We start from the raw sequence: 26,934 nt of genomic DNA on the forward strand, positions 1-26,934 counted from the left end.
TGGGATAATGTCATACAAAGCTAATACTTCTCTCTGCAAGTATCCTCAGAGGAAAGTATCACTAGAAACTGCAAACCACTGCTGAGTCTTAGTGAATAGGACTGTATGCAAGTGGTTGTCATGGTTTATCATAGGACTGCCCTTGAGAAATTTCACTATCTTCATCTGAGAAGGAGCCTATCTCCTTTCATTTCAAATTTTGCTTCACATAAAATTGCTGTGATGGCTTTCTGTCACATGAGTCATAAAGTACTTCACTTAAAGTACATAATTAGTTGTACATGCTTCTGGGCACTGAAAAGCAAACAGCAAAAGTGCCTTCCGTGACCTTTGCCAATCGGTCCCCCTCTGTGACTTCTCTCCAGAGCAAATGATGGAAGAGGAAACAAACACAAACCTTGTATTCCCTCACAGTGCCTCAAAGCATTTTAATTCTTAACCCCATAGAAAGATCTTGCAATCCTGGGTGTCACGTGTGTTTGGCCACAAAAGCTGCAGATGATGACTTTGTTCATCCTCAAGTGCTACAAAATATGAAATGGGGTGGGTGGTGGGCTGAATTCCCCCATCACAAAACCTTGGTGGGTTGAATATGCTTAGAGGCTATTGTCATACTATTGAATTCCCAGCTAGACAGAACTTTTCAGAGTAGTTCAACCAGCAAACAGGCTTCCCTCCATCCTCTTTCCTGCATGTGAGGGAAGGAAATGCTCAACCCGCACTTCCAGAAATCCCTTGAGATAACTGTGCTTCACTTCCCTGCCCTTCGAACAATCTGCTCTGAGCCAGTGCTCTCAGGAGCTTCGGGGAGCCTAAACTCAAAGGTAAAAGACTGTTCTCAATTCCCTTTTTCCCTGGACAGAGTGTTGTTGTTGTTGTTGTTGTTGTTGTTGTTATTTTGGTGAGAGCAGAGATCCTGCACTTTCCATATGGTAGTGGGGCACTAGAAAGGGACCATCTGTTGGGCCGAGTTCTCCTTTGGTTTATGTGGCATGTGTCATAACCGGGGATTAAATGTCATTTTATATTGCCCTCTAGATGCTGGACTACAACTGCATTCTTCCTCATCGTTAGATACCATGACTAGAGCTGATGGGAGTTGTGATATAGGAACATCTGGAAGGCTGCAATTTTCTGTTTAGTCAGGATAGAGGGATCTGAATTTAGATACAAGGCTTGTGGATAGGATGCCTGACTATAAAATGTCCTTTAGCCTTTCTCCAACCTCAGGGTCACAAGTGCAGGGATTGCAATCCCCATTATTCCCAAGTCCACATGACGGATAATCAAAAGCAATGGGAATTGTCATTCCATAACATCTGAGGACCCAAATTGGGTAAAGAGCACCGACCAATATGTAAAAAAAGCATAATTGGCCCTCTGTAATCATTGATTCTCCATCCATTGATTCAACTGCCATTTGATGGTAACTATAAAGCTGATGTGGCCCTCAATGAAAATGAGTTCGACACCCCTGGTTTATGATTAGTGAAAATAATGCACACAAACACAGACATTGTAAATTCCAATATAAAGTCTGCAAAGGTTATGCTAGCATTGTATCCCACTCCTAACTAGCCAACTTTACTTTTTGCTAGCAAAAGCCATTTTAGTGTCCCATAGAGCTGTGTGCTTAAAAATGGAACCCATTTTCCCAACCTTTGCAATTTTCTCTGTGGGGCTGAAGGAAGAAAGGAACATTTGAAAGAAAATAGATCATTTGTTTAATAAGTTCTCACTTTTTGCAAAGTTCAATACAAACATTCTTAAAAAAATAGATTTCTTGCAATTACTTAAAATAACCAAATCAGTTAATACTGTTTATTAATAACCTCTTCTCTAAAAGTGCAGAATGATGTAGAAATATGTAAACAGCCCTATATTAAATCAAAGGGAACAGAGACACCAGAGTTTTTGTAAACAAAAGTTCCTTGTTAAACATACCAGAAAAAAAGAACAGAAATTGGATTGCTGTAGATAAAAACTTCCCTTCTGAGAGAAGAATCAGATATCGGAAGAGTCGCTCCAGTCTGTTACACTGACCAAGCTGCTTTTTAACATACTTTGATCTGCATCTTGAAGACCTGTTTTAAGAGAAAATGGCAGAATTACCCTTAAACAGCAGAAATTCTAGACTTTTCCTCTGCAACTTGCTCTAGTATTCTTAAGATTTGGAATGTTCTTCCTAATGACTGGGCGAAATATTTCTGGATGTATTCTGATCTCCTTTAACCAAGCAGGACCACCCAGGAACAAGCAATGCAATACAGAGAGAGGAGGGCCTACCAGGCAACAAATGCAATACAGTGTGTATTGTGGGACATCTCCAGCATGCACCATTCAAAATGCTTGAAGATGCCCTGGACTCACATTGCTATTCTATAGTTTACTGCCATATGGATAATGCTCTCCTCTGGGATCAATGTTGCATTGCCTGTGAGAATCAGCTGTGATGAAAATGAATGTTCAAAAGAGGAGAAGGAATCTACCATGGATAAACAGGGGGAGGGGAATCTGAAATAAAGATTCCCACTCCTTCCTTTATTTTACAGGGTGTTTCAAAAAGATGGATCCGATTTGAAAACACTATATCTCTGCAACTACGAAGCGTTTATGAAACTTTTACCCCTTGAAAGAATGGAGCATAGAATTTCCAATGATTGTCGCTAGATGCCTCTGCTAGCACACAAACAGCCCCTATCCTCAGCCATTCACAAGATGGCAACCCCACAACATAAGACTCTATGAGAAATTCTCCATTTGTGAGGTTATTTTTTTAGATTTGTTTCTGACTCAAAATGGTTAGTAACACTCGATAATACATTCAATTCTTTGTAACTTTTTGTGTATCTGTAATGTTGCCATTGTGAAATAGTGCTTTGAAATTGGGTCCATCATTTTGAAACACCCTGCACTTTAAGTAGAAAAAAATCTGTGAGGTGTCTAAACAGACATTAGGAAACATGGAAATAACTGAATTTTCAGTGCCAAGAAAGCCTAACTTTAAATGAATTTTGGCTTCTGAAATTAAAGTGCTAGATGAGTGGAGTTCATTGAAGATTACTATAGGAGCCTCCGGTGGCCTAGGGGATAAAAGCCTTGTGACTTGAAGGTTGGGTTGCTGACCTGAAGGCTGCCAGGTTCGAATCCCACCCGGGGAGAGCGCAGATGAGCTCCCTCTATCAGCTCCAGCTCCATGCGGGGACATGAGAGAAGCCTCCCACAAGGATGGTAAAACATCAAAAAAACATCCGGGCTTCCCCTGGGCAACGTCCTTGCAGACGGCCAATTCTCTCACTCCAGAAGCAACTTCGGTTGCTCCTGACACGAAAATAAAAATAAAAATTGAAGATTACTCATCTAGGAACGAAAATACTTGAGAAATTCTTATCCCCAATGCTCATTGATATGTGTCTAGAGCAAATCACTTTCCTGCAGGGAGAGGAATGTGATGAGAGTGAAGCTAGGAATATCAAAAACACTGTCATCATCCATATACCTTCGTCCTTGGTTGGTTTTCCCACAAGACCTCCCCAGGCATGGGGTGTGGATGGAGAATTGGACTCATTTTTTTCAAGGCCAGGCACGTCTTTCATTTTCCGATCTTTTGCTGGTGACGGTTTTTCATCCTCCCAAGATGATATATCCCAGTCATCCTCATCCTCATCATCATCCTCAACTCCAGTAAACTATCAAGAAAAGTAATGAACACGATTTCTCAAACTCTGAAGAAGTTTTCTACCTATTCTTTTTTATGTAGACATTGCAATAATAATGACAAGTCCTATCTAGTCAATTTTAACCTGTGACTTGATTTGAAGTCAGAAGAGATTTTGACCCCAAGAGTGATAGAAGGAAAATGTATTTGATGTAAATACAGAAAGAGAGACAGAATTATAATAAAATGATAAAAACACTAATCTATCAATCTAAATGAAAATTGTAGAATTTTCTTTGTAGATATTAATAAACATTTAAGAAAAGTTTTAATGTGAAATAATCTGCTATGAAAAATTCAGTTTATTTTCTATTGAAGAAACTGGAAAAAGCTATATGAAGACCAGGAGACAATGTGAGAAGATAGAAGAAGATACAACCAATGAACTTAAAAATTAAGATTGTTACAATCCTCAACATATTATGTAATGTGTGTTAAAGAAATAGAGACGAAGTCTTGCTGTAACAATGACAATATTGTAAAGAACTCCTTATTCCTCAACAACCTTCACCCTCTTTGTTTTCTCCTCACGTCATACCAAACATTTGTAAAGATACAACAAACCAAATAACTAATGTATCATCCCCAAATTTCTTCTTTTCTTTTCCTTGTCTCCCCTTCCCTTACTTTACTAGCAAATGTTTAATTACAGTATTTGGAAAAAAATCACCTGTGAATTTTAACCTGCATTTTATCGGTGTATATTTGTTTGAATAGTGTTTTGTTTTATCTCACTGTTTTAACCATGTTGTACCCTGCCTCAAAACATGGAGACAGGCGGGGAGTAAATAATAATGATCATCATCATCATCATCATCATCACCAGGCTGAAAATGAATGCATCTCAGAATGGTTTTAAAAGCTAGTTTAGTGCTGTCTGGAACAATTCCTGATCTTCCATGTTGCATCAGAAACCACAGACAACAATGAAAAAGAAACAAAACATTGTATTTTCTTCATCAGAAAAACCACTGAGTTTCCACCGAGCTCTAAGGGAAAAAGTTTCAGAGAAGATTTTCTCATAATATTGATGCAATCTCTACAAATAAAATTAAATACCTTTACTCCTTGGGTACCCTTTTGAATAGGCACTGGGTCAACACTAATTCCTTCAAGAGGTTTGCATACTTTTCCTTGGCTCAAAGGCAACTTTTCAGCTTGGTCAGTTCCTTTCTGGACAGGCATATCTACACGGTTACAAAAAATAGGGTGTCTGGTGAGCTTATAAGTCACATGTTTTAAGGATAAAATGCAATCTATCATATACCCTGTACAATGGGGATGGCAATAGACAACTGGAAGTGATATGCGTCTTTTTTCCCCCTTTTTTCCTTTTCTTTCTCTTTCTTATTTCCTTTCCTTTGTTCACCCCACATTGTTTTTTTATCTTATTCAAAATTCTGTGTTTAATAAAAAGTATATGTAAATAAAATATACTGTGACTGCAACATTTTCTACTTTGTTCCAATAAAACTGATGAGCTTATGAAGCAATCTCACATCACAGACTGTATTCTGGGGCCTAAACTTAATAGCTATCCCAATGAATGAATCTGTGAGATTTACACATAAATGTTAACTTACCATTTAGCAATAGGTTCAGTGGGTTTACTCTAGTCATGACTAAAATTAGATTTAGATGTGTGTTTTCAGGTATGCCACCACAGTATTTCAGCACTAGTCTGGTAACACAGATGATGAGATCACTGCACTCCTACCTGCAGATGAGGGAGTGCAGTGACACAAGGTGGATGCAACACTTGGTCCCTCTATTGCAGGAGTGAAGAAAACATAAAGGCTGCAGAAGGAAGAAGCTACTTCCTCCATACCCAATGCGGAGGGGACAGAGCTCTCTGTTTTCTCCTCACTAACCCCCCAGTGGACTAGAAAAGATTTTTGCAAGCTACTAACTGTTTTAGATTTATTAGGTTCCACTACTCTGATAATAATTTCCTGACTACTGCTTCTTAAATTGTGGTTCCTGACCCCAAATGTGGTCTCCTTAGCTCAATGTTGGAGTCACAAAAAATTAACAACAGTAAAAGGTTTCTGGATGCCACCTAGCAGCTGTTTTAGACATTTACACAAATCTGTTAGTAACAACTTCCAGTGTTTTATTTTATACATATTTTAGATACCTATATACCTGGGGTCATGTAAAAAAATATTGGGACGAAAGGGGTCACAAGTGGAAAAAAGTTTAAGAAGCTCTGATACAGATTAAAGTTACAGAATATTCAAAAACCTCCTCACTCTGAAACACAACCTTAGCTTGTTAAAATTAAAATATCTGGAGCGAATTTACATTCATTCATTGTTCTTGGTATTTACTTTTTTAAAAAATCAATACCAAACAAGTTTTTTTTAAAAGATGAGATACAGGCAAAATTAAACATGTAGATTAGAAAGGGGTGGGTAGAGGCACAGCAAAGGAAGAACTTTGTGACCTTCGTGGCTCATTGGGCAGTGAAGAGAGCACTTGGAAGCTTCTGGAACTACCATGCCTACGTGTGCAGTGGCAAGTCATGGACTGGCCTTGGGACAGTATGACCGACAGTTGTTCAGCACTGTAAAGTGGAGCAATGGGATGACAGATCACAGCGTGAATGTGACAATTATGTCAGAGTTTTTACATTATATGAGTGACAACAAGTAAATATAAGGATCAGGGCCAACAAGCATTAAGAATCAAATCACCTAGCTAGCATTGAGCAATCTACAGCCAGGGTGGAGTAGTTGTAAGTGTACTAAAGAAGCACAAGCTTCTCTGGTGATGTTGTTGCTGTGTGCTGTTGGAGATGAAGCTGCAAAGAAACTGAAGGATTGGTTAAGAAAAACAGAGAACCTTTTGCCAAGAAGAAGATATGAACGGAGAGTATCAGGAAGAAGGGCTGGAGAAGAGACAAGACCTTCTGCTACACCATGTAAATATTTCAGTATAGACTTTTCTACTGACAAGACAAGTTATATTTGTCTGCTCCTTAATTGGAGGGGGAGTGCTTCCGCTATAGAAGGGGATTGTTTTGTTGTTACACAAAGAACCCCTAAAATTTTGCTGCGATAAGTTACACCTCCTTAGAAAGTACTGGTTGCTTTCAGTTCCTCCTCAAGGCTACCCACAGTATCAATGTTCTTACTTTTTGAAGATTGGAGATCTGGTTTGTTTTCTTCCACCTCATCTTCTTCAGATGAGCTTATGTCATCTCGGCCTGCAAACTTTAACAAGCTGCCCTTGCTGTTACTCTTGGCTGCTTTGCGCCGAGAGAGTTCAGGGGAGATATAGGACTGCATGATATCATCCTCTTTCAGTTCCTCCTCAGAGCTAAATGGAGGGGTTCTAGGAGAAGAAACACACTCAGCCCGTTTAGGTAATAATGTATGTTAAGAAAACACACACACACATTATGCACATATGTACATAAGCACACCAACATCTTATTTAATCAAATTTTAGTCACCGTCTTCAGTGGCTTAACTAGAGTCTCCCTGAGTTTACTGATTTCTCTTTTCAAAGCTGAGAAATTGGGATGAAGATGATCTGACAACCAAATACAGACAGAACTTTGCCATTTTAATACTAATTAATCCAGAAAAATGTTATCCTAAGGAAGAGAAGTTAAATAATATAGTACATTTCCATTAACCCAAACTGTTGTCCATATGTACAAGAAACACAGGGAAACGCTCTCTGAGAAATATTGCAGAGGTGTCAAACTCATTTTCACTGAGTCTTATGTTTCCCTCAAAGGGCTGTTTGGAATTGCAAGACTGTATAAATGTAACTATGTTGCCCTGGCATTTAAGGCCTCAGTGGCTTTATGTTGGACACGTCTGATCAAGAGTATAAAGGTCTTCCTTATAGATTCTTCTAGATAGGAAATGGGGAAGATTAATAGCACTAGGGTTTGCATATTTAGGCATTTAAGTTCCAATTTCCCTTGCATAGCAGTCTGCACGTGCAAACACAAATAAACATTAACTCTGTTGGAGTATCCACCACAACAGTCTTCAGCACCACTGCTGAGATGTGTGGAAAGCTTTAATCTGACATCTATCCCAGTGATCTGGATCAACAGCAATGGGATGTGGGCAAGATTAAACCTTAACATGATATTTATCAATAGAGTAATCCTGCTGTTTGATTTGCTGATATGACATCTATTCTATTTTGAAAGACATACCCTGTACAGTGGGGATGGCAATGTGCAGGGAAAGGGCATGGGGGAAGATCACAAACTATTCACCCCTGTTCTGAATAAGGTGTAAATTCTATCCTGGATTTTATCCAGATTCAAAGGTAGATGGCACACACCAGTTACTACCAGTTGCTGTTGACGGCTATTATTTTATGTATAGGCAAATGTGCATGATAAGCAAATGGAGAATAAGCAGGCCTGTGCATCTATGTTTTTGAATTAACTTCACAAGTTTTACTGATATTCACAAACCCAAGTATAGCAGAACCACATGAATTCCTAATGAAGGCCAAGCAACTAAGCAAATGAAAGCAGAACTTCAGATGGGGTGTGGAGCATACTACACAGTCCCCTGTTCATCCCTATTTGTTTCTTCTGCCTTCATTCACAAACAGTCCCCTCTTTATATGAAGTATGCATGCAAATTAACCTTTCTTCTCTGGTTTAAAGGGGGGGGGGGTCTCAGCACAGTGTGGATTCACGCCTATTCCTGACCAACCTGAATAAACACTTACGTAACACTCTGCAACCTCTTCGGAATTTCATCCCCCACTGCACTCCTCTTGTTCCTAGAAAATAAAAGAATCAAGAAAAAATGATTTGTAGCTTCTGCTGTCTACTAGGAAGTTTTATGTGGTAGATTTTACTGTTTTAGGAAAATACATTTTTGGAAGTTGCTTAAAGAAGTTGTAAAGATGTCAAAAGAGCACACTGAATGTTTAATAAACTGATCATTCCTCTCTCTGCAAAGAGATATTAAACATCACTTTGGACAGTTAAAGATTTTTTTTAACTTCCTTCATTTCTTTCTTGTTTTGCTATCACAAGGACAGCTCATAACAATAAACAACAATCATAATTGAGAAGTTCCTCTTACTTTGGTGTGGATGTGTTCTCGGCAGGGATTTGTCGCGGTACACAAGGGCGTTTAGCAATGGAGGAACGTTTGGCTGCCTTGGGTTGGGTTGTTGAAACGGAACCTCGAACATGAGCTGCCCTCTGCTGAACTGTAAGGAAAGGCAAATTATAAATAAGCAGAACACAAGCAGTCCAAAAGAAATCCAAGTGGCAGTGCTAGTAAGGAATATAGGGGAATACCACAGATGTGAAAACAAGAGAAGGAGAAAGGAACGAGTGTCTTCAGTTTCCTTTCTGCCAGCAAAACTGTATCTAAGAAACCTACACAGGGGGATGGCCTTCAGATCCCTTCTTGATGGGTTTTTTAAAGTTTGGAAGAGTTACTTTTTCAGATGCCAAAACAGACATAAATAAAAATGCTGGCTAGATAGTATAGTATAGATAGTAGTCATACCAAGTGAGATCACTAGTCTGTTTAGTTCAGCGTTGTCTAAATCAACTGAAAAGAAAACTCTTCTAATGATCAGTGGGATCTTTTTCAGCCCTACCTAGTGACTTTGAGCAGGAGACTTTCAGCATGCAAGGAAAAAGTCTTACAATGAAGCTAAGACCCATGTATTGTACAATGATTCCATGATGCACACAAATGCTATGTCAGGAATAAAAAAGAGCAACCTTGCTACTCTATGTTGGAAAGAGGTTTTATAAACTAGATATTCCTTTTGCACTAAGTAAAAAGCATCCTCTGCGATCAAAAAGCAATCCTGCAAGACTGTGGCAACCTGCTACTTCTGAGTTATCACAGTACCAGACAATTCATTGGTTTAACATATGAGAAAGGAGCTGGTTAAACATGAAGGAGAAGTTTAGGGAAGAAGTAATATGGCTTGACTTTTAACCAATTACTAATATTCTATCTGTGACAAGGTATTCCACCAGATAATATTACTGATCAACATTTTTAATATTTATTTTGCATTCACTAATGCCTATGGTCCAAACAAAGTGTTGCGTGTGTGTTTTTTACTCTGCAGCAATAGGGTGAACATCCTCTCCCATCCCACTTGATGCATTCACCTGCCAAAAACTGCACAATAGTTTGTCTTAAATATCAAGCTAGCATAAATATGATAAAAATGTTCATCTACACAAGTTCTATGGATGAAAGAAGCTCATCTCTGACAGATTTGTATAAATGGGTGGCTTTCAGAAAACATTTACTATTGACTAATTTTTCAGGAACCCAACATTGAACACAGAGGACCCCATATGGTGTCAGGACCCATAGTTTAAGAAGCAGTGAACTATGGAACCATATTTTGTACAATACAAAGTAACACTACTGCTGATGGTTGCCAAAATATACTAGGCAGAGATGCAAATTCCTTATTAATTAAATTGTTCACATTTACAAGCATTTATTTTTTAAAAAATTCACTAGTGAACACAACAATATATTTCACAAATAAGAGGCTTTGATTAATCATGCATACATGGAGAAGTGACAGCACTGCAGTGGAAACCAAAAGCCTGCCTGGGGGAAGAGTTAAAAATCAACGTACCTTCTGGAGAAAGCTGAGGGCTGGACAAAAACCTGCTGCAAGATGCTCTTTCTGCAACTCTAAAGCTGACTTGCCGTTCAAGCTGCTCTCGTATATGCTGAATATCAGGAACCTGTTTCTTTCTTTCCTCTCTTGCAGACTCAACAGACATGAGGACTCTATTCAAGTGATCACTTGGGATGCCATGAACTCCCTGAACATGGGGTGGGGAGGTAGAGAAAATGTTACATCCTAATGCACAGTTCACACAATGATTCAAAAATTAACATTACTTAAAAGCTCAACCATAGAGAAGTATATAAACCATCCTTTAGAAAGATATTGATGCTATCCTGTATAAACAAGATTTCATGTGCTCCCATCTGTGACAGGTTCGACTTTTCACAGAAGTCTTGTGGGACTCAGGAGAAATTAAACTGCTTTCCCATTCACAAAACTGGAGAGATGACTTGATTGAGAATTTTATCTAGGAAAAGCTGAGACTAGGTCTAAGGTGACTGGGCAGATTCACTCTATAGATAGAAAAACCTGACATTCAATGCAATTAGTGTCTATGCAAACAACCATTCCAATTAAAATAACCAATGGTTATTTCTAAAAAGTCAACCATACACAATAGTAATTTTTCAAACAAGTTGACATATTTCAATTCATATGAAAACATGACATCTTAAAAAAATGATAATAAATAATCTCTGAAATCCAGGAATTTCTCAAATGTACTGCATCATATGCATATGTTTATTACTCAAAGTTGCAGTTTCTCAAGTCGCTCCTGACAAGAAAAGTGTGTGTGTGTGTGTGTGTGTGTGTATGTGTGTGTGTAGAGAGAGGAGGGGGTGGGCCTTTATTTTAGCAGGGATTGGGGTTACATCACCCTAGAAACTTGAAAAACGACAAATATTTCCAGGAAGGAAATGTGGTGGCACTGCTGTGGCCCCAAGGAGAAGAGCAGAAGGAGCAGCCCCATTCCACTTCCTCTATGAATCCCGACTCCTCCTCTTCTTTTTATTGTACTTTGAGTGACAAGTCTACAACTAATTACTTGTGCATATGTAAAATAGATACAGCATATAAAATTTAATTCAGCATTCCGGGAATTGCAAAAAGACATTACACAGAGGTCAAAGATAAAACCCCAAAGTAGCATTAACTTCTTCCACCAGACAGCAGAGTTAGATAGCAATGGAAGAATTGCCTTCCCAGTTATTTCCAAGTAACAGTTGATAGCAGTGGTTCTTAACCTGGGGTCCGGGGACCCCTGAGAGTCAACAATGTTGTCATGGGATTCACGAAGGATTGAAGCAATGTTATGATTTTGATGAATAAAAGGTTGAAAACCACTGGTCTATTTTGGCTGGAGGATAATAGGGGCTGTGATCAACAGACCTGGAGAGTACAAAGTTGAGGAAGGCTGAACTTCAATGAAATGCAATGTCTATCAAAAATGTTTAAAGTAGTCTTACTGATTTGATGCCCAAGGATTCCAATTTCTCTGCCAGGGTCTGCTCCAAAACCGCTCTCAGCTCTCTTGTTAAAGAAGGATTGCTCTTCAGACTATGTATTATATGGCACTTACTTTTTCCTACTTTGGGTGAACTTTTCTCCGTTTCTGAAAGATAACAGGTTTCACTATTGACAAACACACTACATCCATATTAAAAATCAATATATGCTAAACACATGACATGTTAAAAAGGCAAAACTGAAAAAATAAAATTGCTACTGTACACCAAAATATCTGCACCACATTATGTTGTACTTCTTGCTTAATTAATTGTGGCTTTCTAGTTTTAAAAAACTCTACCCATCCCCTCAAAACCCTATACTTGGCAATGTGTTGGCTACAAAAACATTAAAGTTCACGTCTTAATTTGGATATGAAGGTTCCTGTCATTCTGGTACATTTTGCACGTTTATGTGATAATAAGAATAATTTTACAGCCTGAAAAGCACTATCAGCATAAGAATAAGAGCATCAGTAGCAGGAGTTTATTACAATACTTTTACACCTGTGCATGCAAAGTCTACCCATCTTATTCCTCATAAACTTTTCAAACTACTTCAACAACACAGCATGAACTACATCTCCAGCAACGACCTCCTCTTGAACAATGTCACAAATACAGGCAGAAAAAGAAACGTAAGAAATCCAAGAGGTGCAAGAACAGAATTAGGTCTGGGGATAAGAAAACTTGAGTCTGGAAGTCAATCTTTATCAAAAAAAAAACTTCTTAAAAGCCCTACCACCTAAAGACAGGGAAAACAATTGGTGCCTAAGTGCAGTGATGGATAATTCAAACAGCAGCAGCGAATACATCCTAGTACATGTCGGATCCAAACCTAATTATATTTCAAATATCCACATACATTATAAAGCAGGAATAGTCAGATAGCGGCTTAAGTGACAAACATCACATGTGAAAAATCAAAATGACTGGCCAAGAACTTCCAAAACAGAGACTTCCTCGTTCAAAATTAATACATGACATGAGTTCCCTTTTCAAAACTTTGAGTATAAATGAAGAGATCCTCTGAAAGCTAATTACCCACATGACAAAAAACTTATGAGAAAAGTGACCCCATTGGCTGGACTTCCAGGAAGACTGGTGTTTGATTTTAATAAATGGGCAAGACAAAGTTAATCAGGAGCGACGACTTTTGGAAAATCAATTGGGAAACTCATAGTGCTCTGGTCTATTTGTTCTATTATCTAGCTTGAAAGAGACCCTCTCATAAAACATGATTGAAAGCAGTGTGACAAAGCTTCGAAAAACCACTCTCTTGTGCCCCAAATAAAGCATTACCATAACTGGTCACAGAAACTTTGGTTGTTCCTACCATTACCTTTTTCATCCTCTGGAAGCTCCTCTATGGGCTCCAGCATGTGCACCAAAGGGGCCTGTTCTAATAATGAGGAAACACAGGAATAGCACAGACAAAAAGACAGATAGACAGGACAGAAGTAGGTCAAGATAAAAGGACTAGAGGGTGAAGATCATACAGAATATAGAGATTTCAAATTGGATCCCCCTTCTCCTGATTCTTTAAGATTAGAGCTCTGTTATTCATCATGACAGAGTTTATATGATTTTTAATGAGTATCTGGGTTAGCATATTTGCCCACCAATGACATTTGAGGGACTGAAGTATTTCCCATCATATTCAACTAATTATGTCTCTCAGAGCCAATAAATGGCTCCTTCTAGGAGAAGGGGATGACTGTCCCCTCTCTTTCTGGATTCAGTCAGTTGATCTTCTCCGATTACAAGTAATAAACCATGAAGGTTGGTTGCACCATACTCATAAACTCTGTTGCTGGAAAGGAGATGAATTAATTTAAAAATTAATTCTAACAAAGGTAGGAAGGTTGGAACAGGGAAGGAAGAAAGAGAAAGACACAGAAACAGAACAGACCTGCAGAGATAAATAAAATAGACAATCACCAGCTAAATAATCCAAAATTAGTATCCACACTGAACCCAAAGACCCCTTGTTTTGCATAGTGAATATTGTTCATTCTTGTCTCTCTCTCTCTCTCTCTCTCTCTCTCCATCATCAGAAATGTCTGAAAATCCTACACGTATTGTGAAAACTATCAGAAATCACATCTGACACTACGGTTTAAAATTTAAGGTAAAGTGAGATGATGCTGCAATACCTATCCAAAGCAGAAAAAATGAAACAGGTAAAAACAGTGACCAGTGCTCTAATTAATTATGCAGTCACGTAGCAAATGATAAAACTGCCTCCGAGCCTAAATGTATCTGTAACATTCAAGCCAGAATTGCTATTTCAATCCATTAAAGTGGAAGTGGGGAATGTCTGGCCTATGGGCCATATAAGGCCCATGAAGTAATTTCCTCTGGCTCCATGATATCCACAGGCTGCCTCTTCCTCCAGAGCAGTTGGTCTGTCTGCCTCCCTCCTTCATTCTGTCACCTGTCACTTGACTCCTCTGGGGATGCGGCCAGAGGGAAGTACCCCGGCCTGGATGAAGGATCCATGGCCCGGACCGACTCCCCACCCTTCCATCCCTCCATCTGGGTTTCAACACCGCCCAAGAAGTCGCTGGGGCTACCAAGGCTGCAATTCCTGGCCAAGCCTGTCTGGTTCCCCCCCCCCCCCCCATGGTTTGAGCATAATTTCCCTTCCCTGGGCCCTCAATGCCCCCAACATCAGAGGCCCCCTTCCTTTCTGCCCAGAGCCCTTTGTATGGTCCGCAAATTATAAATATTAAAATGGCCCTTGGCAGAAAAAGACTCCCCACCCCTGCACTAAAGTGCTTGACAGCACGGCTGCCACAAAATAAACACAACTGTGAGCAGTCCCATGAATCAAAACGATCTTATGGCAAGTCTCATAATACGTTCATCTTACACATCTCTAATCTACTGAGGAATCTCTTGAGATTAAAAAGAGTTCAATTAAGCTATCTGTTATTATACAAACACTATTATGTACTTCATTTTAGAATGCCTCCATCTTTAGAGAGAATGAGGTGGATGCCTCAGGGAGCTAATTTACATGGTATAATTTAAAATAATAGCATTTATACTGTGCTCTGTGTTTGAGTGTACGTGTGCTGGAACTTAATTGTTTGAGTTAAAAGTTTCATAGTTTATTTGAAACACAGATAAGTAAAGAAGAAAAGGCCAGTATGTTGCATTTCTATTACTATACCTTGACAGCGATCTTTTCAGTGACGTTCAGGAGTGTTTAACAGGAAAATATTGCTGTGTTAATTAAATCTAGTTGTTACTTATTGTTAGAGGACAACCAATTGGGAAAGATTTCATGCCAGTTACAGAAACTCACCACGCATGGATGACAAACTCTGTTTAGGCTGAATAATATTCTCTTCAGAAGGTTTCACTGGAAAAGGAAAAGAAAAAGAAATAAACTACAGATTCCTATATTTCAAAGCAACCTTCCCACAAACATAAATAACAAAAACAAGAAATACTGTCTTATGATATACCAGGAATTACTTGTTAGAAAACCACAGTTAAAAAGCACATAAAAGTAAGCAATTTTACACTGTTTTATGCTTCTTAATTTGCACTTACCATCAGATAATTTGATGCTTTCAACTGATTTTTTGGTAGACAGTTTTTGTATCTGAAATATAGAGGAATTAAAGATTAGATACAGATTTAGTATACTGAAAAGTGAGATATGGTTCAAATATCCTGGATCCAAGCCATACAGGGTTTTAGCATTTTGAATTGTGTACAGAAATTGAGGTATTGGAGCAAGGGAGTTGTGCGCTCCCTGTAGCCAGCCCCAATTAACAATGTGGTTGCACCTCTTTGGGCCAAATAAAGTTTCTGAATGCTTTTCCCAGACAATCCCATGCACTATACATTGTTCACCACTATAGATCTGACTTCTCCGGGAATGGGCAAAGTTGGTGCACTAGAATTAACTGTACAAGAACACTCAGACACTGCTAAAACCCGGGCCCCCAGACACAGAGCTTAATCCAGGAATATCTTCACAATGTGAACCTGTGCTTTTAAAGCTAGTGTGCCCCCATCTAACACAAGCTAAATCCGTTCCCATATCAGAATTTCAATGGACCAGAAGCACCTCTGTCTAGATGGGATTAAGCTTCAATTTGTTTGTCCTCATCCAGTGCATTACACAATTGCCAATTTAGTATAGGGACAGCTTCCATGGAATCAGGTGGAAAGGAATAAAATGATGATGATGGGTATTATCAACATACTGCTGACACTTGACCCCAAAATCCCAAATGACCTCTCACAACAGTTTCATGTAGATATTAAACAGCATAGGGAATAAGAGGAAATCTTGAAGGAACCACAAGCCAACAACCAAGGTGTTAAACAGAAATCCCCAATACCCACCCTCTGAAAGCTCCCCCTTCAGGAAAGAAGAGAGCTTCCAAACCCCAACCCAAAAGGGTGCCATGGTTGAGGGTGTCAAAAAGACAGAGAGGTCCAGCAGAACCAACAAGGGCACACTCCTCCTGAACGGCCCTCTGTGTATGGTATCCCCCAAGGTGACCAAAACTGTCTCTGTCCCACAACCAGGTAAGAAACCACACTGAAATAGATCTAGTTAATATGCCTCATCCAGGAATCCCTGGAGTTAAAGTCACCACACATTCTAGTACCTTGCCAAAAAATGGAAGACTGTCGACTGGCCTATAATTACCTAGCATAGAATGGACTTTTTTTCAGAAAGCCGGACTCTCTTATCATAACCTCCTTCAGCTATCTTGGAACTCTGCCTTGTTATTAATCACTTCCCTTCCCCATTCAGTTAGTGTTCCACTGGGCTATTTAATTAGCCAGGAAGAGCAAGGATATAGTATAGATGTGGTAACTCTCACCACTTCAAGGATCCTAACCAAACCTTCAGGCTACACAAACTGAAAAGCAATCAACATCATTGGACAAGCAGGGACCAAGGTTACAACTAGTAGAATTTTTATTAGTTCTGACGTCTATGGCTGGATCTACACTACCATATAATGCAGTTTGGACCTGCATTATATGACCATTGTTGACCAGGAATGAACACTTTGACCAGGAATGGACACTTTGACCTTCCAGGTGTTATGGATTTCAACTCCCAGAAATCCCAGCCAGCTTACTGGCTGTTAGGAATTGGGGGAGTTTAAGTCCAAAACACCTGGAGGGCCAACGTTTGGCCATGCCTGGTGTAGACTCATATCATGTAGTTTTATCTGGATTGAAATGGATTATATGGGTCTATTCTGACCATATAATTTCTAACTGCATTATATGACAGTGTAAATCCAGCCTCAGTCAAAACAAATCATAGTTATTTTATCTGCAAAATGGTGGGCAAATTATTCACAGTGAACTGTAGAATGCTTTGCATAATCCTTTGTGCCAGATTGTAAAAGATCCCTATCCATTCAATACAGCCCTGCTGAGTGGTTCTGAGGGGCAGATGTGACCATGTTAGCCAGACAAGGCTTTTTGGCTACCTTTATTATCCCATTAATAAGCATTCAGATAGACTTTAGCCTGCTTTCAATTGGAGCCACTCTGAATTTTCTACCATTGTTGCTGCAGTCTCTGCCTCGCTCATTTCATTATTGCCAGCTCCTCAGAAAGCTTTCTATTTGCCCAAAACTTTTTATCAGTTTTTGTTCCCACATTTTTAAAAACTCTAAACAGAGTGGCAAATGGGGAGGGGGGTAAGTAAGATTGGGATTCAACAGTTCAATCGAAGTAAAATGTAAACATGTGATGTTAGAATATATTCATTGTATAGTTTACTGAGAGCTCCTCTTTATTTTCCCCATTTTCAAAAATAAGCCTAAAGTTTTATATTCACAAGACTTTATACAACAGACCTGATATTTCTGTGCAATAATTAGATCATTCTGCTCTTGAAGTCTCTGTCCTAATTCTTCGATCCTTTTTTTATAAAACAGGTTGCTTGCATTGAGTTCCTCGGTCATGGATGTTTTGAGCTTCTCAATTTGTGACGTAAGCTGTGATGCCAGACAGGGAAAAGGAAAGTAATTTAAATATAGCCTGAAATATTTCAGTAATATGCTACTCTAAATAAAAATCTAATTTATTTAAGCAGAACAATTCAATCAAGTTCACACCTTCTTCTATCTGTAAAGTCGAACTCAAAAGTTTTTACTCATATAAGCAAAACAACAACAAAGTTTGCTACAACTGAAAACTGTGGCATAGCTATGCTTGTCTCATTCACTTCTATACACAACAGCAAATCTCCACCTGCAATAGGCAGCTGACTTAATAAAGGCATTCTTGTTTTTTAAATCAGGTCACATATGTATATTGCATCAGCTTACGCTTCTCAAACAAACAGTCACTTCCTTTTAATTTAACAAAGCAATCCTATGCATTGCCCCTGTGTTCACTGGGACTTATTCCTAAACAAGCATGCATAGGATTGTATCCCGTTTTTTTTTTCAAAGAAAGGAATCTGATTAAAATACCTGAATGAAAGTCCTGTAAGTATGCAAAATAAATTCTATTTAGCTGGTTGTATTCTAAACAACCATTCTGAATGAGTTGTCACAGATTTCCACATACTGTAAGCTCAGATCAATTTCTATTTCATTTAATAAAAATAAGTTTATAATGAAGATTATCTTGTTTTACCTGTTGTTTTTCAGTTTCATGTGCTTCTTGAAGAGTCTGTACTTTAGAAGTCCACTTAGTTTCCTATTTAAAACAAGTAGCATAATCATTTCTAAACACAGTATAATTGCATTTAAATGTAAACATAAAAGTAATACAGTACTTTCATGTTGCAAGTGAATGAATATACCAGAAAAGCAGCTGTGTAGTGACTTGCCATGTGAATCTGAACATGATGCATCATTAAAGCCAATTGTTAAAGTTTAAAAAAATCCAAGAAAGCATTACCAAAAGTATTATCAGAGATGATACCATCACTGAGAAGACTATGTTGGTTCAGTGTTTTAGGGGAAGAAAATCCAAACATCCTAGATCTCTTACCAGATCTCTTTTCTCAAAAGGGAGAAATGCCACTCTTGGAAGCCTTTTGGAGCAGTGAGTTCCCTAAAGCAGGGTAGCAATTGTGCAGTGCTCTGATGTTACTGGGCTATAACTCCCTTTCGCTCATGAGTTATGCTGGGAATTCAAGTCCATGGACAAGACCAAACAGTGTTTTCAGATTTTGATTTTTCAGGGTATGAGAAAGTTCAAAAGGTCCTTGGTGGAAATATACATTTGCCTACGTTTCCTTTTGGACAAAACGTCCAGTTTCTGAGACTAGATAATGCCACGATTCTGGCAAAAGCTGCCATTACCTGATCCAATGCAGTAGAACTGCTTAAATCTGTTAATTGTCTCATATACGCTGTTACTGATGCAGCGAAGATGATCCATAGCAGACATTGTCTACTTACTCCATTTGTGTTTGTAATTCAAAGCCGTGGCCATGTTTTAATGAAGTATGTAATTCTGCTCAAGGAGCTTTTGGCTGTCTGCTTCTTAAACAGCAACCCCAGACATTCAGGGAAACACAGTTTAAACACAGTTTTAAAGATATGGAAATAATTCTATGTATGTTAGCCAGATGATAGAACTCAATCATCCCTGAATGGCTCTGCCCTTCAATCTGTTCTCTGAGATTCCAGCTGATAAATTTCTTATACTACTACATTCTATGAGCCCCCTATAGGGCAGCAGGTTAAACTGCTGAGCTGCTGAACTTGCTGACCAAAAGGTTAGCAGTTCGAATCTGGGGAGGGGGGTGAACTCCCTCTAGTAGCCCCAGCTCCTGCCAACCTAGCAGTTTAAAAACATGCAAATGTCGATAGATCAATAGGTGCCGTTCCGGTGGGAAGGTAACAGCGCTCCATGGAGTCGTGCCGACCACATGACCTTGGAGGTGTCTATGGACAACTCCGGCTCTTCAGCTTAGAAATGGAGATGAACATCAATCTCCAGAGTCGGACACAACTAGACTTAATGTCAGAGGAAAACCTTTACCTTTACGAATACATTCTAGAATGTTCTAAAGAGTGGTAATGATTGGAAGCGCAGTTGATCAGGACTTAAAACAAAAACATGTGGGACTGCAACTCTAAAATGCAAGGCTTTTTCTTCTGAACAATCATGGATGACAGCTGAAGACACTTCCAAGTATCCACTTATGTGCACATTAATGCTCCCTCCTGTATAAATCAACAGACAATTCTGAAGGAACCAGATTTGTGTTATTATACCTGTCTCTCAAGAAGCTGCATTATGTTCTCATGATCTACAGCATTCTGATGTTTCTCTTCTGTAAATTCAAAGCTGTCCTTTAATGTGCCTAAATTGGATTTCAAGTGTTTGTTGGACGTTTGCACTTCGAGCAGGTGCTAAGAATGAAACAAAAGCACAATATAACACTAAATATATATATATTACATGGAAGTAGCAAAGGAAATAATGTCCTGCACTGGCCACAGTAATCTAACACGTGTGAACAGCAGGGGCTGGGAAGGCAGTATTGACAGCTAAATGGCTGTACTAGAAGACTGTGCTAGGCAATAAAGATAGAGATTTGAAGAAGTTCTCCTTTGAAAAGTCAGAAGAATTGATATATTTACTATATTCTGTTAAAATACTTCTAACTACCATATTTTGTTGAATCTAGGATGCCATTGATTCCAAGATGCCCCTCTTTGGAGCTTCAACTTAGGAAAAACAAGGAGATCTGCATCATCCCTAAATCCATTATTTCAATGAGACTAGCACATTGTTTAAACCACTTCTTTCAAAACCAACAGAGAAAACAGAGTTTGCTCGAACTGAAATAATTATGCCATCAGCAAAGCGTGAACCACGAGGATTCCATCAATTCCAAGACAAATCCATTTTTGGAGCCTTGATTTTGGCGGGAAAAGTGCATCCTAAATTCAATGTAATATGGTAGCATAGTATTTATTAGATTTATCATTGCTGAAGACACAAATGTAGCTATTTCCTTGCATTTATTTCTTTATAAAAAAAGAATAAACTCAGAATAAAGTCAAGGAAGACCTCTTCAGTCATTTATGAACTTTCACCCCATTTCAATAGATCCCCCCCCCCCCCCCCCCAAAGCTATGACCATCCAGATTAGCTGACTGAAGTGGGGAGGGAGGACATAATCCCCTGCTGCTTTCCCAACCACAACAGTAAGAGCTCCTGATCTGGGAAGAGGGCGCTGCATATAACCCTAGAAGCTGCATGAGAGGAAGAAGCAACCGTAAGCTTCTGCTAGCATGAAATGTTGAAATGAAATCCATCCAGCTACAGATAAATATACAACAATAGTATTCCTCTAGAGCACATCTAAAATATGTAAACAATTTAGGCTTCTTTCTTTTAGTATATGGGCCTGATCCATTCATATATCAACATTTACATAAAGCTCTATCTTAGAAAATTTAATGCATCTTTCTCCCCTTTTGGTAATTTGTAAGGTTATATCACGCCCAAAAGCATGATCAAAGAAAATTAACTTAAAGCAAAAACTACTTTACAACATGCCACCCAAAAACCCATTCTTCAACTACTTACATTTTCTAATTCTGTATTCTTGGCTGTTAACTCTTTAAACTCCTTCATAAACATCTCTTTCACCTTCTCTAGTTCACTGGACAATTTTTCTTTTTCTTCTTCTTTCCATTTGTGAAATAACTGCAGAATCTCCTCCTCTTTGGATCTGTGTTCTTCATATTCCTGAAATTGCCTTAAGATATTATTCTGAAAAATCCTTCACAAATGCAACAAAGTGAAAATGCAGTGCAGAGGTCTTCACGAGACATCTCAGTTGCATCCCACCCGTGGAAGACAATCCAGTGATTTTAATACAGGTTGCCACCAACTAATATTCCATCTTTTAGTCTTTGCCTAAAAGCTCCATCTTTTAGAGCTTTGCCTATGAGTGGAAAAAAATCTCTCATCCCCTTTCAAGAAAGCATTGTTAATTTGCCAATGCTATAATACATCAGTAATTACATTTTTTCACCTATTCAAGCTTCTTAAATATCCTCTATGCTTTCTAGATGACAAAATTGGCTTTTTGCTTGTCTGATTCTACTTTCAAGAAGTTGGCATGACTTCACCTTCACTTCTTTCAAGATACCTATACAGTATGACCCCCATATCTATGGGGGAGACATTCCTGGACCTTGTACAGTTACACAAAACCATGGATATCAGCAAACCCTATAAAAATAACTGACTTATGGCTCAAGAATACCATAGAGCCATGTTGGAGGACCCAGAAAATGCATAGGGAGGGCATATTTTGACAGACATGGATAAAGGAAACCACAAATAATGATCCCATAGATAAAGGGGTCATACTGTGAGTGGGTGTATGAGTGTGTGTATACACAACCACACACAGAGACAAACATACACATATATCTTTAGCCATATCTCTTCAGCTTTTATTCAATCCTGATTTTCTGGTTTTGTTCCTCTGGCCTAGCTTTCAAACACTTTTGTTGCTTTACAAGTCTTGTTTGTTACTTGCCTCAATATCCTTACTTATGTACACATAATCTTTTAAACCAAAAATGACAAACAATACAAATTTTAAGCAGTTCAAAATATTTTAATGAGAATTTAAATACTTTAAAATATTGCAAACAGCAGAATGAAGAAAAACTATTAAAAACTGAGTGCAGAGAAAATATACAAAAATTACTAAAATGCCACAGAAGACCAAAAAAAGAGAAAAGCTTGCGGCACACATAAAACTAAAAAAAAAAGGTCTGATAAACTTCTTTACCAAGATTTTTACAGATGGAACCACTTTCTTAGATATGCTAAATGTTTTATTCTTTATTTTATTTTCAAAAATCACCTGAAAACTTTAAAACATCCCATCAGCAGACTTGAGACTTAAAAACAGAGTGTAGAGAGATACCAAAATACTAAAAATCTTGAACCAAGGACTGGAGCAGAGCTCAGGGGGTATTACTTTCTGAACCACTGAGAAGATTTTCAAGATGGGAGAGTGTTTTGCCTGGTCATGGTCTATTGTGCCCACCAATGCAGAGGTTTGGATACTAACACTGCAGTTATCATTTCAATTGGCATTAAGTAACATAACAAACCAACAGAGCTCTTTCTGGTACTATAAAACTACTGACTCCTACATGAAATCTCAGTGAATTGTGTTGGGTGACTCCATAAATTTCACAAGGTTTAGTTAGGCAAGGAATACTCAAAGATGTTTTTGCCCAGATGCTTCCTATGAAATATAGTCTATAGTACCTGGCATTTATAGGTGGTCCTTCATTCAAGTACTAACTAGGGCTGATCCTCCTTAGCTTCCAAGATCAAACAAAATCTGGTGCTTTTATGGTATTTAGGCCAGGCCTGAAAAGAACATAGCCAAATGACATTCCTACTATACGTATATAGAATCATAGAATCATAGATTTGGAAGAGACCTCATAGGCTATCCAGTCCAATCCCCTGCCAAGAAGCAGGAAATTGCATTCAAATATGACTCGCAGGACAAGACCCTCAATTTGTTGTTTATGATGTTATTACCAGCCTCTTGAAAGAAAATACTTCTCAAGAATGTTCCTTACCTTAGACAATTTGGCCATATGAGCATGCTGCTCTGTTTCTAACTGAGACTTGGTGAGCTGTAACTGCTCCTTCAGCTTGTTGATCTCCTCCTGTAATCTATCCGTTTGTTCTTTTTGCTTCTGATCTGCATAAAAGACACACATATAAATTATTATGTATGTGTCTTTGGTTATATTTTGATAAAGGCATGTCTTCTTGAAGAGAAAGTTTTTTCAAGTTCCACTCTGCAAAATGCAATCCCGGGTGCTTTATATATTAATCAAAAGAGTACCACGCAGGGCTGCAAGGAGAAGCCCACTACTGAGCATCATTTTTTTGTGGAAAGAGGAAATAATGTAAGATTTTCTCTAGACACTGGCTGATCAAACAAGCTGTTTCCATCTGATTTTAAATTATTCCTCTCTACAGTTGATGCTATTTTTTATGACTTCCCAGGCCTTTGTGAAAAATTATCTGTCCCCAAGGAGCATTTGTCTGAGGGGATACAGAGACTTTCGACAGATAAATAATGCAGGGAAATCTCTGTCATGAGTAGGCTTCAACACATCAACCCAGGCATGGACAAACTTTGGCCCTCCACGTGTTTTGGACTTCAACTCCCACAATTCCTGACAGCTGTGCCTGCATTAACCTAACACAAAAAATAAATAAAAAAATAAAAAAATAAAGCCCATCCTTTCCACTACAGAATTTCAACTTCAGAATTTTCAGCTTAAGAACTTAAATTGAGAATGTACATATCCTAGCAGAGCTTTGAAGAGTTATTGTTGTTATAATATCATAATTATTGTTACAATATAACAATTGGCCATGACAGCTGAAAAATTCCAAGATCCGAGGTTTAAAAAACTTACTCAAACTTATCTGGTAATGCTAAACATGTGAATAGATGTCTCCTACATTCTGCAACACTGCAGACAGCAAGTTTCCATGTTAGTAGAGTTATTAATTGCTTTGGGGTTACACAGATTCAGCACCTTGGATAGCTCCTTAAATGTTTTTTTACAAAACAAACAAAAACAGAGTGGATACATTATTCCACTGACAAGACGCATATACATTTATTTCATTGCAGAGAGTGTGGACTGAACTATTGATGTCACAAACATTAGCTAACTGGATCTGTCTGTCTCCTCTTTTTTTCTATAAATACAGTTTTTTCATGCCAGAACCCTGAAGAAAGAAACATTTGTGACTAGCATTGCCAGGGCAGCCAATTCAAGTAAACCTTTCTGCTGATTTAGAAGTGTTAAACTAATAGAAAACAAACAAGTTGCTGAAAATTACACCTCAAAATTTTAGAGCTGGAAGTCCTCAAAATCAATCTTCTATAATTTTATCAGACAATTCCAGTTTAGAATGTGAGACGAAAATAAACCAAGAAGAAAAAACAGAACAGATATAGAGCTTTCTGCAGGTGCTTCCAAATCATTAAACGAAGAGTGAAGTGATTGCAAACCCAATTAAGACTGAAAATAACCTGTTGCTATTTCTAGTAGTATACATTTAGGGACTTTAGTAGCTAATTGCTGCAGCGTAAATTGAGGAATGTCATAAGCAAAGGAATGCCTGTGATAAAAGAGATGCTTTAGCTATAGAACAACTTCAGGATTTGAATATATTGTTTTCCTTTGAGATAATTAAGCAAAGGCTGTTTTGTATGTTTTAATTTCACACATGCAGGTTCATATTCACAGGGTTTTTTTTAATACTTGATATACATTGATACATACTTTGAAATTGTCTTCCAGGTGTGAAGGGGGAGGGGGACTTGCATGGCTACTTCTATATCACAGAATTTTTGAGCACTTGTGAGACTTATTTCATACTCACAAATGACCTGCCCGTCTCATTTTGAAGACACTATTACGTTATTTTTTTAAATGACAAATGGATACAATTTCAAATATGAACATGCTACATAAAACTTTTCTAGATTTGTATTTGTATGTGCTTAAAATATGTATTTCACTTCAATTCACCTTGTATGTTCATTACTATGGCCTCAACAAGGTCCACTAATATCAATGGAACAACCAACTTATGGTCTCCTGCTTTCAATGGGAGCCAGAAATAACTAACTAGAACTGAATGAGTACATTTCTTCAACTGTCCTTATATTTTTAGTATCAACTGATTCAGTTTGTCTGTATTTTCACACAAGAGAGATTTACAACCCTGAGATTTACACTTTTCATGTCCTTTCAAAACTCACCAAACTGTGGTTCTGCTGAATGGCGACGCTGCAAATGACTGTGCAGGAAGGAAGAGTTCATAAAAGCTTTGTCACAAAATTGGCACTGCAAAATGAAAGGACATTTTGTCAACTATGTATAGCAATCCTACAAGTATGCTTGGAAAATAAGTCATCTAAGTTTAAACACATGTTTAGAGTACATTCTTAACCATGTTTTCGTATTCTCTTGATAATATCTGAGACATACTGATGGGTTTAGGATCAACAGATAAGAGTGGGGAAAGTACAGCCCAAGCCTCCAATCCCATCGTTACTTTTATTTGTTTATTTATGTTTGTGTGTATGTGTATATGCAATGTCAACCACCATATAATGAAAAGTCATTCAAAGTGCCATAAAACTGTAGTGGAACTGCTCATAGGACAGACAATGATGGAAGACTCAGAGGCAGACCTTTCTTCTTGGCTAGGGATCACTCAATTAAGTGCTTCCTTCTGTATTTTCTCTCCTTTTTGTTTAGTCCATGACTTCCAAACTTTAACTGCTGAAAGGGCAAGCAGCAGAAGGAAGCTTGATGGAGTGATCTGGGCCATGAGTCCTGCCTTCCCCTGTTAAAAGGCAGCAAAGAAATAATGATGGTGGGCATCATAGTATTTGCTGCTCAGTCAGTCAGTAGCCTTTATTTCAGTCTACAAACCATTGGTTGAAGTCAAGTGAAAGCAGAATGATGGAATACAAAGCTTGTTTTCTGCTGCTGGTAAAGGACATCAGCCCCTCCAGATGTTTTGGACTTCATTTCCCAGAATCTCCACTCAACAAAGCCAATGGTTAAAGAATATTGGGGCCATGGTCCATAATATCTGGTGGATATACAGTGTTATGTGTAATAGTATGCATTTGGAGGGGGGCCCTCCTGCAAATTTATTTTTGAGATTTGTTTTGCCACACTATCTTTTTTCCAAGAAAATAAAACCTGAAATATTCAAGAGTTTTAAAAAGGTAGCATTGTCTCCCACTCCATGCTCGAAAAATATTAAAAGCCATGAATATTTGGATAAGAGTGCCAGTAGGTGACCTACTAATTATTCGCTCCAGATCATTCCTGAAACTTTATTCTAATTAGTTGCCTATGTGGCACTTGCATCTTAAAGCAAACTAGCAAGACACATAAAAAATCATTCCATTGATCCTATAACTCACTTCAAAATTGTGTAAGTAACTTGTTGAAAAGATCATTATTGTTCTAATAACATGGCACACAATGAAATGGGCTACTCCTATTGGAAAGTTAGGAAATCTAATGAAGT

The 26,934-nt window shown here is 38.3% G+C and overlaps 1 protein-coding gene across 2 annotated transcripts in view; it reads right to left on the reverse strand.

Moving 5' to 3' along the window:
* Positions 1–1,700: 1,700 nt before the first annotated feature.
* dzip1 (DAZ interacting zinc finger protein 1) overlaps positions 1,701–26,934 on the reverse strand; it is a 29,360-nt gene continuing 4,126 nt past the window's right edge. Inside the window, exons 2-18 of one of the 2 annotated variants that reach the window (XM_062975519.1) lie at positions 25,646–25,730; positions 23,430–23,554; positions 21,397–21,558; positions 20,073–20,210; positions 18,478–18,540; positions 17,691–17,831; positions 15,403–15,454; positions 15,152–15,208; positions 13,181–13,240; positions 11,800–11,945; positions 10,334–10,526; positions 8,791–8,920; positions 8,429–8,482; positions 6,855–7,054; positions 4,778–4,905; positions 3,500–3,689; positions 1,701–2,084 (exon numbers count right to left, since the gene is read on the reverse strand). In XM_062975519.1, the coding sequence (XP_062831589.1) occupies positions 2,005–2,084; positions 3,500–3,689; positions 4,778–4,905; positions 6,855–7,054; positions 8,429–8,482; positions 8,791–8,920; positions 10,334–10,526; positions 11,800–11,945; positions 13,181–13,240; positions 15,152–15,208; positions 15,403–15,454; positions 17,691–17,831; positions 18,478–18,540; positions 20,073–20,210; positions 21,397–21,558; positions 23,430–23,554; positions 25,646–25,730 (2,004 nt within the window). In that variant the 3' untranslated portion in view covers positions 1,701–2,004. The remainder of the gene's footprint in view (positions 2,085–3,499; positions 3,690–4,777; positions 4,906–6,854; positions 7,055–8,428; positions 8,483–8,790; positions 8,921–10,333; positions 10,527–11,799; positions 11,946–13,180; positions 13,241–15,151; positions 15,209–15,402; positions 15,455–17,690; positions 17,832–18,477; positions 18,541–20,072; positions 20,211–21,396; positions 21,559–23,429; positions 23,555–25,645; positions 25,731–26,934) is intronic. The other variant, XM_062975520.1, reaches the window with a different exon arrangement.

Source organism: Anolis carolinensis, chromosome 3 (genome assembly GCF_035594765.1).
Source record: "Anolis carolinensis isolate JA03-04 chromosome 3, rAnoCar3.1.pri, whole genome shotgun sequence".
Lineage (NCBI taxonomy): Eukaryota > Metazoa > Chordata > Lepidosauria > Squamata > Dactyloidae > Anolis > Anolis carolinensis.